We start from the raw sequence: 19,216 nt of genomic DNA, 5'->3' as shown, positions 1-19,216 counted from the left end.
CTTTTTGAGCAGTTCCTTCATTATTATTGTCATTTCACTTTTTGCCTGAGAGATTATTTCTGATCTCATCTTTTCTATGGCCTTATGGAATTTTTTCTTTACTTCCATTGCAATCATTTCAGCTATTTCAGGCATGTGTTCACCAAGTTCTCCTATGTCGATGTCTCCTGGACTTGTTCTGATTGGGATGGACTTCTCTGATTGTGTTTTAGTTCTTCGTTTTGTCATGTTTGCTACCGGATGCAGAAAGCTCAGTTTCCCTCTTCAGTAGCTACATAGCAAAGGCCACTAGTGTCCCTACTTTTCCTGTTTGTCAGGTTTGCCCGAGTGACCTCTGAGAAGCGCTACTTAGTCTTGAGATTTCCCACATTTTTTGATTTGTATCTGTTTATCCCCATTCTCAGACACGGGAGTTGATGTCAGGTGATGGCCGACCGTCTGATCCAGCATTTCAGTTCAGGGCATGTGCATGGCCCATACTCCGATTGTTCTGGTGGGACAATCCTGATCCAGTGGACCTATGTCCCCAGGCAGTTCAGGGTACAGGCAAAATCCAGACACAACTGCAAGGTCGACAGTTTGTGAACCACCTGATTCTGTGTCTCTAGTCAGTTCAGGACACATACAGGAACCAGATGCAGGCTGGATGGATAGCAGTCACGGACTGCCAATTCCTTCAGCCTGCTAGTGGTTCTAGGTGAAAGTGAATCACAGACTCGAACTGCGGGACCAGCAGCTCCCGGAGCACTCGCTCACTCAGCACAGGGTGCGCAGGCGCTGGGAGAGGCTACACTCCCTGCTCCCAGCCAGAGAAGTCCCTGGGGCTTCTCATTGAGGACCTCCTCTCTGCAGCGGGTGCAGGGAGGGGTGAGACTCAGTCTGTAATGGTGGCGGGGTCCTGGGTTGCCCGCTCTGTGCTCAGGAAGTAGATGGGAAATACCTGGCTCTCTCCGCCAGTTTCAGCTGGGAACCGTGGTGGTGTGAGCAAAGCAGGGACTGGAACCATGAGAGCAGCAGCTCCCGGAATGCTTGCTCACTCGGCGCAGGGCGGGCAGATGCTGGGAAAGGCTACACGGCCCGCCCCCAGCCAGAGAAGTCCCTCCTGAAGAAATTTTAAATTCCACTTTTTTAAGACATCTCTTCAGCTGAATGGTGTCATATGGCCAAGAATGTCACAGAGGTCAGAACTATAGTTTCTATCTAGGTATGAGGTGTGATCAAAATATATAGTGAATGTTTAAATCAAAAAACGTTTATTATAGTAAGAGATATATTGCTATTAAGCTATTCCAAAGCTGGGTTTGATGACACGCAGCTCTAATTCCAGCACTTAGAAGATTGAGGCAGGAGGATCGGTGTGAGTTTGAGGCCAGCCTGGGATACATAGTGAATTGAAGGCAGCCTGAACTATAGGAAGACATTATCTTAACCACCCCCCCCCGAAAAAACTTCCTGCAAATCACTCCGCCTTGCTTTAAATACACTTAGCCCATATCCTTGTCATTTTCTGAAGTAGTTTGAGAAGTCCTTTTTTGTGGATGTTTGTAGGAGGTGTGATAACTACTTTTGAGTGCACCTGCCTAGTCCCATTCAACAGAAAGCCAGGCTTATAAAACATTTCACTGTATCCTTATCCATCTTGTCCACCATATCTGGCACTATGCAACTTCTAGCTATTCCCTAAAGTAAAAATGACCATTAAAGATAAACAGTCATTCTGAATTAATTCAGGGCTTTGAGGGAGCCAAGACAGTGCAAATAAAGATTCTCAAGAAAGAGAACTTTCAGAATTGCTTCAGAAAGTGGCAAGGATAACCATGTTCAGAGTGAGGGGGAGTGTTTTGAGGAAGATGAATGGCAATATGTATTCCACTGGCATAATTTTTTTTTTCAGACAGGGTTTCACTACAGTTCAGGCTGGCCTTGTACTCATTCTTTAACCCAAACTGGCCTCAAACTCAGTGATCCTCCTGCCTCAGCCTCCCGAGTGCTGGGATTACAGGCATGCATTACCACGTCTAGCCTTTACTGTCATAACTTTTTAATTTAAACATTTACTGTATTCTCCAGTGATGTTTTGTGTATTGCTATCCCACAATAACCATTGTTAGTAAGCACAAAAGGGAAATTTTCTTTTGTCCTATGTCTATTTATCCTTGTGAGTCTTTAAGCTTTTTATTGGTTTTTTTTTTTTTTTTTTTTTTTTGGTTTTTCTCTGGTACCGGGAACCGAACTCACGACCTTGCACTTGCCAGGCAGGCGCTTTTGCCGCTGAGCTAAATCCCCAGCCCTTTCTTTAAGCTTTTTAAATTGCCCTTTTTATATAGTAAGGAAATAGCTGTGAAAATATACACATACACACACACACACACACACACACACACATACATCTTAATTTACAGTAGGGTATATTCCAGTACACCTATTTTAAGTTGAAAGTATTGCAGCTGTAAATGTGTTAATACTCCTAACCATCATACCAAACATTAGCTTAGCAATACAATATGCTAAGAGTATCTTTTGCTTTTTGTCCTTGTTACTTCTTGCTGTTGCCCAGCATTGAGAGAGTATCGGACCATATATGAGTAGCTGGAGAAAAGATCAAACATCAAAATTTAAATTGCAATTCTACTGAATGAATATAGTACTACTTTTGAACCACTGTAAAATAAAATCATAAATCATTGTTATATCACCACCACTTGTATATGTGCATTCATGTACAAATTACTTACATATATAGTTTGCTTATGGCACTTCTCATTTTGTACGAAAAATATGAGTATCTCTGTCAAGTGTTGTCTTTGTTACTTTCCTTATTGCTGGAACAAAATACCTGACACCCACAAGTTAAGGGAGGAGAGGTTTATTTTAGCTCACAGTTTGTAGAGATTTCAGTCCATAGTCAGCTAACTCCAAGGCAGGGCAACATGGCAGAGGGGTCATAGCAGAGGAGAAACAGTCCACGACAGGGTAACAGACAGCAGCAGCAGTGAGCCTCCTTTTCTCTTTATGTTCCATCCAGGCTACAAGCCTATATATTGGTGCCACTCCACACATGGCCACTATCACACACCCTTAATCCAGTGTCACACACCCATAATCCAGCCACCTCCCAAGAGCTGTTACCTATGAGTGCATGAGGCTTTGAGGGGACATTTAGACATAACCATTACAGATGTTGATATTTTTCATTGATTTCTTATTCAGAGAGCACATAACTACCATCTCTATAGTTTTGTGCACTTTTTAAAACATCAGTGTTTTAATCTGTCTACAATTATTTAGCATATGGTATTGAGCAGAGGATTTAAATTGATTTTTCCCCTAGATAGGTAACTTTTGGTGCTAGAATCATATTCCTGCTAAGCTGAAACATTTATTTACCGTGTCTACAGACACATGCATATCATTGAGAATGCCTATTTTTATATAATCAATCTTCTGACTGTTTTTGTTCTGTTATCTCACTTGGTGGCTATTTATGACCAAGAAAAACACAAGACACCCCCAAACCTTTAAAAAGTGATTTTTAACTTATAAAAATAAAAGGATACATTCTGAATATGAAGAATATCTAGCTTAAACCAATATGATGAAACTAAACTGTAGAGCAGAGCTGATTTAGTTGGGACCCATGGACTTTTGGATTCTTGAATCTCCTGAAATTATATAAATGCATGCATATATGTATGTATATTTCTCTGGCTAATAACTTTTATCACATTTTCAGAATGAGTCAAAAAAGATTGAGGCATCCTTCTAAAGGAATTCCCAGTACAATCCGGAATAAAACAAACATGTTCTTTAACACTTCTGTTATTTAGGATTATTCTAGAAGTTTTAGGCAGTGCAAATAGGAATGAAGCAGAAGTTAAGAAGTGTAACTATTAGAGATTCAGAGACCAAATCATCACAAGATAGGGATCCCTCCTGGTGGGAATCTTGTTCATTTTTTTCCACATTTTATCTGAAGCACCTTGCATAGGACTTAGCACATGAGAGATATTTAATAAGTATTTGACAAAAGAAATTTGATTGTCAAATATATAGGGAAAATAGAGATGCAGTGTAATTGTGTATTAGAAAATACTAGAGAATTAATTTTAAGGTGTTAGAGCAAGAAAATACAGTAAGTTGGGTGATCATTTGATATAAACTGGATATCCAAAACTCAAGAATTGCTGTATATACTGACATATATAACCACAATATACTGAGAAAAAAGATCCTGATCATAGCAACAATTATGTAAAACACTCAACAATCATATTATGAAGATATGTGTAAAATCTACATAAAAACATTTTGAGACTTTACTGAGGAACAAAAGAACATAGAAATACACCATGTACCTTATTACAAAGTACTGTTGTTAAAGAGTCATTTCAATGTATACCTTTACCACTATTGTAAATAAAATATGAATGGAATTTTGTGGGGAACTCACTCCAAAACTAATTTTCAAAGCAAACAGGTATGGCTAAAGGATTTGGGGATAGAAAAAGTAATTGAAAAGATATTTAAATATACTACAGTACTGCAGTAGTCAAATTAATATGGTTACAAACAAAATACTCAACACTTTCTCTTTTAAAATAAATTTTTGTTATGAAAAATTTCAAACATAGAATCAGAGATTAGTGCCATGAACTTTAAAATATCACTCAAAAGTTAATAATTAACATTTTGCCTATTTGCTTTACTCTTTTCTTTGTAATTTTAAGCAAAATCAAGACATCATGACATCTGTAGTTCCTTGCTAATCTTCTAATTGTTCTGTCCACTATTGAAAAATGAGTATCGACTTCTATAATTATTATTGGTGAATTATTTGGTTGTTTCTTTCAGTGTTGGGGATAGGATCCAGAACCTGGAATATGCTAGGCAATGATTATACTATCTTGATAGCTTGACCCTTATTATCATAAAATGTTCTTGTGGGTTAGGGATATAAATCAGGGTCAGGGTGCTTGGATTTAGTACACAGCACCACAAAAACTTTTTGTCTTTTTTATAGTAATGATTTTGTCTTAAAAGTCTGTTATTATTGTGGGCATTCCAGGTCTCATTCTAGTACTTTCATGGTGAGATTTCATTCTGATACTATCTAGTTCTATACTATATAATTCTTTACAGATAGTCTCCTTTAGCCTTTGAACACATACATTAATTAATTAATTAATTAATTTTTGTTTTTCTTCTGGTACCAGTAATCAAACTCATGACCTTGTGCTTGCCAGGCAGGCACTTTGCTGCTGAGCTAAATCCCCAGCTCCTAACACACATATTTAAAATAGCTGATTTAAAGTCCTTATCTGAAAAGTTCCTCTTTGTTTAGAAAGTAAGTCACAGTTTGTATTGTTTGCATTTTTCTCATGTGTGCTTATACTTTCTTATTCCTTTGTATATTTTGTAAATTTTTTTGAAGACCAGAGTTTTTTATTTTATGGAAAAAAGTTAAAACAAAATTTCATAACAGCCAGGCATGGTGGTGCATGGCTGTAATCCCAGCACTCTGGAGGCTGAGGCAAGAGGATTGCTGTAAGTTCAAGGCCAACCTGGGCTACATAGCAAGACCCTGTCTCAAAACAAAACAAATCAAAATAAAACAAAACAGAAATTTCATAACAAGATGATAGGAGAATAATAATAATAGTTAATTCATTGCATATTATTATCTTTAAAGTAGTTATTCAGAGTACAAGATATGGGCATAAAAAATTCTATAATCGATATTATCACAACCCTCCCTTTTCTGTGAACTAAGGGGCACTAATAATTTAGCTGACTGGCATTTTTTTCCATTTTTCCCTTCCTTCCATTCCCTTTTGCCCATCCTAGTTCCTTTTTTATTTTAACAATTTCTTCCCATTTCACAGTATCTTTTGTACATTTTGGATCTTATTTACTCTTTCAGTTTCTCAGACCAGGGAGACAATATGATATTTACACATGGCATCTGGTTTATTTCACTTATGAGTGTGATCTCAACTTGCATTCGTTTACCTATAAAAGTCTCAAGTTTATCCTTCTTTATGGCTGAGTAGTATTCTGTTGTATAAAAACACCACATCTTTTTATCCATTCCTTCGTTGATGGGCATTTGGGTTTTTTCCAAGATTTAGCTATTACAAATTGTGCTGCTATAAACATGGATGCACATATATCACTGTGGTACAATGTTTTAAATTCTTCTGGAAAGATACCCAGAAGGGAAATAGCTAGGTCAAATGGGACCTCTAATCCTATCTTCTTGAGGGATCCCCATAATGATTTCCACAGTGGTTGCACTAGTCTGCACTCCTACCAACAGTGGAGAAGGGTTCCTTTTTTCTCAGAGCCCCTCCAGCATTTGTTATTGGTTGATTTCTTGATGATAGCCATTCTTTCTGGAGTGAGATGGAATCTCAGTATTATTTTAGGAATGGAAAATGAGACATTTTAAATACTGTGGCAACTCTAGAAATCACATTCCCCTTTCTCTGCTTCCCAGAGTTTTTGTTGCATGTTGCCATTGTTACTTGTTTAGTAACTTTTCTGAACTAATTCTCTAAAGTCTTTGTTCTTTTTGTGTATATCTCTTGACAGCTTTATCCAGTTAGCTTAGTGGTAATCTATTGATTTGTCAGATTTCCTTAAGTGCCCAAAAGCAATCGCCTAGTGCTTACTGTAGGCCTGTACATGTTGGAGCATACCTTAATATTTAGTCAGTTATACCAAAAATATCTTTTATAGCTATCTTATCTAGAATCCATTCATGGACTACACATTGCATTTAATTATCTCTTTCAATATTTTAATTTTTTATTCTGACAATTAAATGATAAAAAGTAGAAGGATATTACATAAAAACCATATTATCAATACCTATATTTTACAACTGCAACATTTTGTCATAGGTCCTTTATATATATCTCATGGCTAGCTATGGTTTTTCCTGAGATACTTCAAAGTAATATACAACTATCATTTTATCCCTTAAGACTTAAGCATCTTCTAAGAATAAGGACATCTCCCTGTTTGACCACACTGTAATTTTTTGTGCTTAACAAATTTAATACCAGGTATGAGAGTACAAATCTGAAATCCCAGTTACTTGTGAGGCTGAGGCAGGATTACAAGTTTAAGGCAAGTCTCAGCAAGTTAGAACTTGTCTCAAAGTAAACCAAAAATAGATTTTGAGATGTAGCTCAGTGGTAGAGCAGTTGCTTAGAATGTTCAAGGCTCTGGGTTTGATCCCCCATACCAAAATAACAAAACAAAAAACCACAGACACAAATAATTAATAATTTCCTAATGTCCTCTAAAATTCAATTTGTAATCAGATTTTCCCAATTATTCCTTCAAAATGTCTTTTATAGCTTGAGTTTTTTTTTTTCCTCTCCAAAACCCAGGTCCAGTCAAGGAGGGTCTTTCTCCCAGTATAAAACAGCCACCATTTTCTTGTGTTCATGTATTTCATGTGCCAGGAATTTTAAAAAGGCACAATGGGGACAGTTTATCTTTACTCCATGATGTCTAGGGTCTCAGCTAGAAAAATTTTCAAGGCTGTGGGTAAGCTGGTGGCCAAGAGTTTGAATCATCTGAAGTCTTTCTTTATGTGCCTAGTGCCTGGCTTGTCAGGACTCAAAGACTAAATGTACCTGCATGTGACCTCTTCATGTGACTAACTTCTTTGCTGCCAGGTACCCTGAAAGTAATCGTACTTCTTAAATGTCAGCTCATGTCTCCAAGCATAGTGTTTCAGCGAACCATGTGGAAACTGAAATTGCCATTCCTGAGCTAGCCTTAGTAGTCACACAGTGTCACTTCTGCCATAGTCTATTGCACCTATTGCACACATGTTGTTTTTCTTTCATGACAAAAGATGTTAATGTATGAGTTGCTTTTTCTTTTCTTTTTTTTTTTTTTTTTTTTTATGAGTTGCTTTTTCTAAAGCAAAACCTCAGCATTCAGGTTTAATTGCTGTGTTGTTACTTTGTGATAAATAACTGAGTTTTAGATTGCAGTTTGGGCACTTTTCTCTAAAAGGTTCTCCATTACTGGTCTTTAGATTACAAATGAGCCTGCCCAGATTCACTGGTGCACACAGACTGTTTTCAGTGGGAAAGTTACCAAAGAATATGAGGGCACATTTTAAAACTACCACATATACAAAGTTAAGGAGACTAAAGTAAAAGATACTCAAGTAACAATGACCTAACACTATGCAGTAACATTTTTATTAGATTTTAAGATCAAGTTTCATACAAAATGTCATTTTTAAAGAAAGAACTTCAGCTTCGGGGGTTGCCTGATCTAGACTTCATAATGCTTATCTAGAAATTCTCCTTTATAATAATAGTAACAAACCAAGGAACATTTAAAAAGCTAGTCCACAGCTGTTGGTGTGTGTGTGTGTGACATTACCTTTTTTTCTTTAAAAGTAGGATAGTACAGTGTACTCCAATATACACAGCAGTGAATATGAGCAGTTATCAAGATTTTGCCACATTTGATTCACCTGTCCTTTCTTTTCATTGCTTTAAACAAGCCTCAGATATTATGTCATTTCTCCCTTGTATTTTCATGTGCATTTCTAAAAAAATGGAGTTTCTCACATAATGGTAATCCTGTTACCATATATAAGAAAGTTAATGATTATCTAGTAATTCTTTCATGTTATCTAATTCCAAGCCCTTAATCTAATTTCCTAATTTGTTGAACTATAAAAGGTATTTTTACAATGGATTTGTTTTAATCTGGATCTAAACAAGATCCACATAGCATTTGACTGTCATGCCTTTTAAGTCTCCCTTAGTCTAAAACAATTTTCCTTTAAGAGATTAGGCAGTTTTTTTGTATAATTTTTGCTTGCTTTCTTATGGTATTATTTAACTTGTCTTCCTATTCCTGTGTTTTCTAAATACTGGTAAATAGTGGAAGTAATGTGAATGACTTGCCTGATTTTAGCACTTTAACAACTTCTCAGGTATGACTGTGAATTTTCTGTTGCATCTCATCAAGAGGCCCATGATGTCATGCTCTCACTATTAGTGTTACTAAAGCTAGTGCTTAGGTATACTAAGGTAAGGTGGTGATCTCTCCTGATCTTGCCACTGTAAAGTTAGGTTTTGTTCTTAAGACTAGCAAGTAGTTTGTGAAATAATACAGTACTTTGGTTCCATGTGAATATCTAGTTCTCTATAAACAGTTTCATTAGGGCTCGAAAATGTGTGAGTTTCTAATTCTGTCATTCCTTCTACATTCGTTAGCTGGCATTCTTCTGTAAAGAAGAGCTGTCCCTCGTCATCTGGGGCTATTGGTTATCCTGAAATGGACTTCCTATTATAAATGTGGGATAAGTAACTGTTTTTTAATTTAATGTTGTTAAGGCACTATAAAAGAGCTGTACAAGAAGGTGTTCTTCAGGAACTTATAGCCTGGTTGGTAGACAAAACACACATCAACTCGATGAAGCAAGATGGTATGTGTTCTGTTTATCAAGTGACTTGTACAACTCATAAATTCAGAGGAAGGTCAGTGGACCAGAGTGGTCCTAACAGTTTTGCAAGGGAGATTGCTTTCAGCATATCTTTAAAGGATGGGCAGGTTTTGAATAGGCAGGCAAAAGGGAAGAATGTACTCTAAGCCAGTGGTGGCAAACCTATGGCACACATGCCGCAGTGGGCTGATAACATTGAAATCTTTAGAAGGTTCACCATCACTGTGATGGTATGGAAGATGAGAGTGAATGCACATGGAGAGAAGAAGAGCTGTACATACTACGCAGGTGTAATAAGGAAGCTGTCTGTCTGGAAAAGCTGAGATTATGAGTGTCTTAGCCTATTTTCTCCTGTTACAACATCACAACCTGGGTAAATTCTAAACAATAGATGTTGCTTGGTTCATGGTTATGGAAGTTGGAAAGTCCTAGTGTACTACCTGCATTTCGGGGGAACTTTGTGTGACATCATCCCATCACAGAAAGTATTACATGATAGAGGCTGAGAATGTGTATGTGAATAAGCTGAAATCTCTCATGTATAACTAACTGACTTCCACAGGAACAGCTTTAATTCATCCAGGAGGGCAGTACATTATCTCCTAATGCTACTGAATGACAAATTTTCACACGATGTTGGAGAGGACATTAAACTGTTAACGGTAGATGTAGAAATAAGGCTAGGATGTTAGGTAGGCTGGAAACAAAAAAGCATGGACAACAAATGCCAGCTCAGGCATGTGTCTTTTTGTGCTTTTATCAGATGTGCTTTGGGTATTTGTAAATTACCTTCTTAACTCATGGTGAGCAAAATCTGGCTTTGTGAAAAACTAGAAGTAAGAAGACTAATGAGAACCACCTTTGGGGAAGTTGCAGGTCAAGAATATAGTTGACCTGCAGATAAATGTGCTGAAGAGTGACAACTTGTCCTGTTTCCCTTGTAGCTCGTGTGACTCCAACTCTACCCAAGCAGGACCGTCCTGTGCGTGAGGGGACCCGGGTGGCCTCCATTGAAACAGGCTTGGCTGCAGCAGCTGCAAAGCTGGCTCAGCAGGTAAAATGCTCAACACCCAAGCAGTAGTGCTGCTGTTGATCTGTGTTCGACCACAAACCTTTCTACTCGGACCTCAGGTTAATTGGATCCCATTATTATGGCAGTGAGGAGTGGATAATCTTTGGTCTTTGTCCTTGGCAATATCCCATCCCTTCCTATATCCTTTATTCTATGCCAAACTGCTACCATATGTTACATAGTTAACATGATTTAGAGTGAAACAAAATAATCGAACTAGAAAAAAGCCCTCACTGGTAATACCTGTCTTTCTGGGTAATTAATAATCCCTTAGATGGATAGGATCAGACCAGTTCTTCACTCTCAGGTGAAATCCCAGGGAGGTTATTCGGCTGAGTACATGTAAGTTCTTAGCCACCTACCAGTATTGGACATGGATTTATTTTTCTAATACAAGAAGTTTTTTCTTGTTCTCTTCATAAAATATTACCTTGAAATTCACCCCCTGTGTCTCAAGAAAACATTACCCAGTTTTTTTTTTAAAGGATCATCTTCACTAGATTTAATTTTACTTACTAGCATTACAGTTTACAGTTATTTGACATATGTAATGTACTCAGAAACCCTAGGAGCATTTGGAGGTGAATGTTTGGTTCTTCCTTATCAATATTCCCATAGGTCTTCATACCATAGATCTTACAATATAGAACAGTGGTAGTGAACCTGTGGCGCGCATGCCGCAGATGGCTGTTATCATTGAAAGCTCTAAAAAGTTTGCCATCGCTGGTGTAGTGTTACTGAGCATATCTGCTTTAATTTCAGTACATCTATGTACAGTTTCTAATGTAATATGCCAAAAACCTTATTGAATAGGTGATGTTTTCATCATTTTACAGGTGAAGAAAATGAGACTCACATTAAGAGACTAGACCAGGATAAGACAGCCAGTAAATGGAGGAGACAAGATTCAAACTTACATCCTCTTAACTTCAAGTTTCACATTACTTGATATTTAAATAAAGTGAAATAGTGAAATGTATTATATATTTTTAATAATTACATCCTATTTAAATTAAATTTAACAGAATAATGTTTTTCATATGTTACGTGGCACTGTGGAGTTTCTTAGAAATGTCTTAGAAGCTGTTATTGGGAATCATCAGAGACCTCTCTGTTATGTATATCCCAGTGCCATAAAGATGTAATGTGAACAAAAAGGTTTTACTGATTTAAATAAACAGATAAGCTAATTAAAGGTGTGATAACTACTCTTAGTACTTTCTAAGGAGTAATTTCTATTTGGGTTGATTAGGGAGTACCTGGAGGAAGAAGTTTTGAAATTGGGGAAGGTTTTTGCATGCTAAACTTTTGGTAGGCAAATGAGAAGCATTCCAGGAAAAGGAAGATCTTTGATTCAGCACTCAAGGCCTTCTTTTTTTTTTTTTTTTTTTTTTTTTTTTGAGACAGGGTCTCTCTGTGTAGTTCAGGCTGTCCTTGAACTCACTGTGTAGCCCAGGCTGGCCTCAAACTCGTGGTGATCCCCCTGCCTCAGCCTCCCAAGTACTGGGATTACAAGCATGTGCCACCAAGGCCTTCTTGATTTGGTGTCTTACTCTTTGCTGACCTCTTACTGGCTCCTCAAGCACACCCTCTACACCAGCGATACTGTACTACAGTACTACTGGATCACACCATGTGTCAGATTATGTAATTCCTTTGTGACTTTGTACAAGATTTTCTGCCCATTGCGAATTGTGCCATTTTCTATCCCTTGCCTAACACCCCTTTGTACCACCCACCAACACTTTATTTCAGTGGACTTCCTCTATACTTCCATAACATTCTTTCATCATACTTACAATCAGAAGTTTATTTTTGTATCCTTTATTAAACTGTAAATGCTCAAAGACTGGTAATGTATCTAATTTAACGTGGTGTTTGTACTATGTTTCATGGTATGTTTATTCAGTGTTGGAGTAAATCAGTGAGTAAATAGAGATCTGCCTGGCTTTGAATTCTAGCTCTGCCACTTAGACACTTATGTATTAAGTATATAACTAAAAATGTGTAACTATATATTCTTAAATTATATATAGATATAGATATTCTGCCAAAATGTATACATCAGGGAAATAAAAAAACTTGTATAAATATTTTAATACTAAATTATTTGAGGCATCGTGAGATCAATACAAGTTATCTTTGGCTTGTACAATTACAAGAGGTACTCAAAGTGGTGACCATTAGCTTTCAGATATTTATTAGTGTGATAAACTGCTGAAGTGTGTATACATTTTTTTGGTTTCTCTCTCTATATATCTATATCTATAGATATAGATACTCTTAGTATTGTACTTGGTACAGAATAAATAAATAATCTAGGTATATTAGCTTTCCATTATTATCATTATGGATTGGCTAGGTATAAATGCCTAGACAATTGAAAACCATGACTGTCAGGCCAGAGAGTTTGAACTTGGGTGGAGACCAGCTAGTAGTTTTTTGAGCAAGGAAATTATAAGGTATAAGTGGTCCTGTTACAATAGAGTCTAATCATCTATACAAGTATCTGGATAAATTATATGTGGAAGAGATTGGCAGCAAAGGTAGAAAAATTTAAGCTGTGTAATCTAGATATGAGGAGATTTCTGGAGTCAGATAAAAGAAAAGGGGACAGAAATGCCATTCCTGCTATGGGTGAATAGTAGTGTGGCTGAGAAAAGATACTGAAGGCTTGGGTCTGAATCCCAGCTTAGCCACTTATGGTCTCGTAACCTTGGGAAAAGAATCTTTGCCACAGATTCTTTGTTCTTAAAATGGAATTTTAATTCTTATTTTTCAAATTCTTACTAAGTATTAAATGAATGATTATATAACAGTGCCTGGCATGTATTACTAATGTTATTATTTTTGTCCCCCAGAAATTGTTATGGTAGCTACAGCCTGTCAGATCCTCTGAAGGCAGGACTAGGCTCGTGTTGCTAAGAGAAGGCAAAGAAATGTAATCACTGAATTGGTCTGTGTGGCTATGTAGCATTTCAAAAAGTGAAGTCATTCACATGCTCTCGACACTACCTTTCCAGGTTCTCAGGGCTCCACATGCCCACTGTACAGGTACCCACTATACGATGGATAGTAGATCCACAGAACAGTGAATGAATGAAATCCAAAATACTAGGAAAAGTGATTCATTCCTCTCATCCATAATTGAGGTTTTTAGACCTGGTGACTTAAAAGATTATCAAGTCCTCTGCAACAAGAATAAGACCATTAAGAGGAATTTGTAAGAAATAAAGATAGAATAATAATTTACCATTTGTTCAGTTCCTACTATGTGCTATGTTATTTTTACATCATTTTATTTAATCTTTCTAACAACCATGAAAAGCAGATTTTACATGAGTCTGCTGAGACCAAAGTCGTTCAATTTAGGGAACACAATCCTTGATTTCAATTTAGGCTTATCAACAAAGCTAATCTTAGGTGTTCCATTTTGATAAGTTTGCAGAGTGTCTTCAGATAGACCTGGTTAACTATAGAGGATCCAGCTACTTTTCAGCTGTGGGGCTTTGGGTTCAAGTTGCACCTTGGTTTTCTTATAAAATGGGGATTTTTCTTTCCTAGGGCTATTAATAGGATTAAATAAGATAAAACTTACTAAGTGCCTCAGTTGTAGATGTAAATTTAATTGTTATTCAAAATGTCCATGGTCCACCTCATTCATGGCAATGCTAGGACCAAAACTGAAATTTCCAAACTCATTTACAGATCTTTTGCCATTGTACTGATAAGTGACAGTGATGAATTAAGGATGAGTGGTACCAAAGAGATCACCTCAGGTATTAGAAGCTTTGTGTGTTATATGTACATTCCAGCTAGACTTGCTGGGGATTGGGGTGGGAGTGACAGGTTGTAGAACCATATTGACCATTGTGTTGATCTGTCTCTGGGAAATTTGTCTTCTTTTCTTCACTTCTGAATCTCCTCTTGCACATGTGGCTTGTGTTTTAGGAGCTGCAGAAAGCCCAAAAGAAAAAATACATCAAGAAGAAGCCTTTGCTGAAGGAGGTAGAACAGCCTCGCCCTCAAGATTCCAATCTCAGTGTGACAGTACCGGCCCCAGGAGTGACTGCTACACCCCACCCTCCCAGCTCTTCCTCACCCTTGCCTCCTCCTGAGCCTAAACAAGACACTCTGTCAGGAAGTCTTGCTGACCATGAGTATACTGCTCGACCCAATGCCTTTGGAATGGCCCAAGCAAACCGCAGCACCACACCCATGGCTCCCGGCGTCTTCTTGACCCAGCGGCGCCCTTCTGTTGGCTCTCAGAGTAATCAGACAGGACAAGGTACAGTGGACATATAGTGGTAGAAATGAAGGCTCATAGGACCACTTTATGCACATCCTAAGTGCTTTAGTAGATGAGAACACCAGGGAGGGACACTGAAGCTCAACCTGTGGCCCTTAGACTTGATCTTTTGTGCATGGACCAACAGTGACTGATTTTTAAGTAGGGAGAAGATTAGGATTAAGTTTTAAAAAGTGCTTCTGATGGCTAGTGGAGGTTAGAAATCCAGAAAGGAAGCACATACATAGATATAGGCAGGAGTGAAGTAATACGGGAGTTCTGGCAGAGTTAATGGAGACGGAGACAGCCAGATAGGACATGGGAAGTGATTCGATGTGGAGAGAAAGAGGCAAGGGAAAATTAGGGGTCTTAGGCCCTCATCTCCCCCACTTTGTCCCTTAAAGTGCAGTCTCTATAGTGTACATAGTTCAAGGATGCTGACAGTGGTGTGATGTTGGGGGTTGATGAAGATGGGGATTTCTAATGAAACAAGCCCCGAGGGTGGCAATATGAAGTGCACTGGGCTATAATCACTAGTAGAGTACTGGTCCAACCCTGATAGGCATGATGAGGAAGCACATATGCTTCCCTGCATAATTATGGAAGGAAAATGATTGGGACCAAATAAATCATGGGGGAAACAGAACTAAAAAAAACTATAACCTGGGGATCTACAGCTGCCACAGCAGATCAGAGGAGGAAAAGCCAAGGCATGTAATACTGGTTGGAAATAGTTAAGGAGGGCTTACCCAATATGGTCTAAGGATAAAGAAACTTTGTCAGGAGATGGCCATAGGACAGTTGGTGCTGGAGTTGATGCTAAACCCCTTGCCATACCATTTGCTTACTTTTCCTTTTCTTTACAGGGAAGCGTCCCAAAAAGGGCCTGGCCACAGCAAAGCAGAGACTTGGCCGTATCCTGAAAATACACAGAAATGGCAAACTACTTTTGTGAGCCAAGCCCCCATGTGTCCCAGCCCTCACCCATCACCCCCATTGCCTTCTCCATTGTCAACTCTCGGGGAACTCCTGGATCCTGTCTGCCCCAGACAAGGTGCTGAGGTGCATTGTCCTGCTTTCTTGGGACTGACCAAAGGCATGGGCCCCTCCACCGACTTCCCTTAGTTCCCTTTCCCAAACCTTATATGAGTATCCTGCCTTCTTTTTCCATACCCGAGTAGCATGTAAATGGGAGAGGTTTCCAACTGATAATAGCTCACTTTTCTGATCCTCTAATCCATTTCCCTCTTACCTGCCTTGTCTGTTCCTTTACTCTCCACTGCCCCTCCTCCCCCAAGCTGGAAGGCAGAATGAGGAGAGGCAAAAAGATAGCATGGGCTCCTCATTATTTCTCTGGCCATGAGGTGGGGGGTCCAGTGCTTTATACTTTCTGCAACTCCAGCCCTGTCTCTAGAAGCCTGCCTACTTCCACCTATTCTTACCTCCCCTTTTGCCCTCCAGTCCAGTGGATGTTCCCCACCTCCTGATGTGTTCCTGGGAGAAGGAACAAATATAATTTCTGCCCCCTCTTGCCAAATACTTCATAGAAAAAGAGAGGGCCTGGAGTCTCCTTACTTCCCCACTGTGGACCATTTTTGGAAGTGGCCTAGGAAGGCTGACTTCATTTATCCTTGGAAAGAAAGGAGATTCCTGTCACTTTTTGAGATGAGGAGAGGACAGAAATCCAGTCCAGTCCCTAAAACCGTAACGTTTTTAGCCCATTGAAGGAAACTACTTTTGGCTGGCTACACATGAAGCCCCTTGTCCCAGAGTGAATGCCAGGAATTTGCTTGGAATTTGAGGTTCTGCATAACATTATCTATGTTGCTGTTACTGGGCTCCAGAAGGTGAAGAACTTATCTCCCAGAAACCTGAAATTATCTGCCCCTGAAGCACCCTGGCTCTGCAGCTTGTTTCCTCTATCTGTACCGTGGAACAGAGCCTGGACCTTTTGGAGAGGATGTGGTGGGACAGCCTACTCCTAGGTCCTCCTGTCAGAAACCTCCCTGCTTCTTTCCCCCCTGAGGTCTGGGTGTGAAGAAAACCTCAGGACTCACATCTTTAGTCCTGGGCCTGTGTACTTCAAGACCCCCAGAGCAGTGTTCAAGTAGAGTGCAACTGGTCATTCGTGAGCCCAAGCCTAGGAGAAGAGATGCCCATTTGTAAAGGAGCAGACCTATCTGATCTACCCTTCTCTTTCCTTTATGAATTATCTCCATTGTCCAGACAGTGCCCCTCCCGTCCCTCTTGTCTTGCCTCACTGGCAATCTGGGCTTGTAGAGAATGTTTCCTCCCCCAACTCATTTTGGCACTGCCAAAATGATACGTATCATTGTCCTTCACCCTCTCCTCCAACTTCATCCCAGCTTGCCTAGTGCTCCTGGGGAAGTTTTACAAGCTACCATCCAAGCCACAGGGAATTTATGAGACTTCTTTCGTCGTCTTTGTGTGTGTAGTTTGTCTTTCTCCACTTATCCCACCTCTACTGTCTTTCCTTGGAATCAGGAGTCCCTTAGACCATTTGTTTTTTCTACCTTGGGGACCCCAGGTGCCAAGCAGTCCACCATCTAGTCACACCAAAGGCAAAAAGCCTTCCTACCTCCCCGCTAGCATATGAGGTCCCTACTTTCCTTCCCTCTATTTCTACCCAGCTTTGCTTATCTTGGGGATTTCAAGGCAGCAGAGGGTAGTGAGGGGAGGGCAGGAGAAGCCTGTGATCCTCTGTAAGCAACTGCCTGACTAGACACTGACTGCTGTCACCAAGACCAGGTCCCCAGCCCTTTTGCCCATTAACATCCCCTCTTGATCTTTCAAAGGCAGCTAATTGCTAACAAATCCACCTGATTCTGGGCCTCTTTCCCCTCTGTTTCTTTGTTAGAAGTTTCTGTGGAGATGAAACCCAGCCTCCATTTGCCTGGGTTCATTTAGTTTAGTTAGGTTCTTGGAGCCTCCTGTTTGTTGTTTCGTGTTGTTTCCAGTGAAAAGCAAGTTTACCCTCAGAGTTATGCTTTTCCAAAGAGGCTAGTGGTTTTTTTTTGTTGTTGTTTTGTTTTGTTTTTTAAATGTTTCAGGTTCTAAGTGAAGTGAGTTGGGGAGGGGTTGGAAATGGAAGTAACCAAGGTTTAGAACATGGTGAGATAGTTACCTCTGATCTTTAATCCCCAGCAGAGAACTGGGGGAAGGATAAGGGGCAGGGAGAAAGGATTTCTATTCACCCTTAATATATTTTTACAGAAAAGCAAACAATTTAAAAACAAACCCACCGCTTCTGTACATGTCTAAATATATTTTTAGAAGTGGGTAGGATTGTGACTTTCTGATGCAGGGCCTTTTTATAAATAGGTTAGAGTAGCATCATCCAGACTTCTCTGTTGTTTTTCCCCTATTTTTTTCTTATGTTGTGTTATTAATGTAATTTATATTTTTTTTAGATTCTCCCTTTCCTATAGAGATAAAAGTGATTTATCTTGGCAGTTGCTTTTCTTGGCATTATTTGTGTGGATGAGTGTGAGTGTGTGTATGGATGTGTGTGTGATGGTGTGGTGGAATTGAGTCCAGGAATGACACCTTCTCTTTGTCTCTCCCTTAGTATATTGTCATTGGGCATTTCCCTGTTGCCCAACCTTATATCTGAGTGGGGAAAAAGGCAGAATCCCTGCTCACACAATGCACACACCTCAGGATACAGCTCAGACACTTGTAGTTGGTAATCAAAAGTACAATGAACAAGGAAATGGAACAATTCAAAGGTGCCTGACAGGTTTGATGGGAAGGTTTTCCATAGCTTCCATGGACTGTTTTTACTGACTACATCTGTGTCAACATTCTGTGGCTGCAGGATTCCTTTTCCCTTTCTCTGACTTTTCCAAATGCTTGTGGTACTGTGCTTAGGGACAGTGCAAGCATTGGAATACAATTATTAGAGCTAACATACCATGCTTATTTCTTTGTGCCAGTCACTGTTCTTAGTGCTTTATGTATATTGTCTTGTTTCATTCTGTCAGTTGGAAAACAGGCAAAGTAACTTTCCAGCATCACACAGTAAATTCTGGGACTAGCCTGGTTCTAGAATCTGTGTTCTTAACACCCTATTCTGCCCCCCTCTCACTGATAACCATTACCATTTTATTAAGTAACTTTTGGGTACTGGGCATTGGATTAGAGATTTTACTCAGTATATGTCATTTAATGTCTGCTGACAGCCTCTGAGGTAATTAACCCTATTTTTCACTTAAGGAGAAAGGATCTTTCAGGTGGTCTTCCTCAGTAGGATTTGCCCAATTCCAAAACTCATATACTTTCCCTTTTACTCTGTTACAAAGTCTAAGGTTCAGTCACACAGCAGATACTTATTGAGCACCTGTTATAT

At 39.1% G+C, this 19,216-nt stretch overlaps 1 protein-coding gene across 3 annotated transcripts in view; it reads left to right on the top strand.

Annotated features, from left to right (window-relative positions):
* Positions 1-18,320, top strand: part of Phf8 (PHD finger protein 8) — a 125,140-nt gene extending 106,820 nt beyond the window's left edge. For 2 of the 3 annotated variants that reach the window (XM_005401514.2, XM_005401515.2), the window contains 3 exons: positions 10,432-10,541; positions 14,511-14,847; positions 15,714-18,320. In XM_005401514.2, coding sequence (XP_005401571.1) covers positions 10,432-10,541; positions 14,511-14,847; positions 15,714-15,802 — 536 coding nt within the window. In that variant the 3' untranslated portion in view covers positions 15,803-18,320. Of the gene's footprint in view, positions 1-10,431; positions 10,542-11,395; positions 11,498-14,510; positions 14,848-15,713 lie in introns of those variants that run through there. The other variant, XM_005401516.2, reaches the window with a different exon arrangement.
* Positions 18,321-19,216: the final 896 nt, after the last annotated feature.

This window comes from Chinchilla lanigera, unplaced genomic scaffold (genome assembly GCF_000276665.1).
Source record: "Chinchilla lanigera isolate Chin_1 unplaced genomic scaffold, ChiLan1.0 scaffold00074, whole genome shotgun sequence".
In the NCBI taxonomy this organism is placed as follows: domain Eukaryota; kingdom Metazoa; phylum Chordata; class Mammalia; order Rodentia; family Chinchillidae; genus Chinchilla; species Chinchilla lanigera.
The sequence above is the reverse complement of the archived record's forward strand: the minus strand, read 5'-3'. Positions and strand labels throughout refer to the sequence as shown.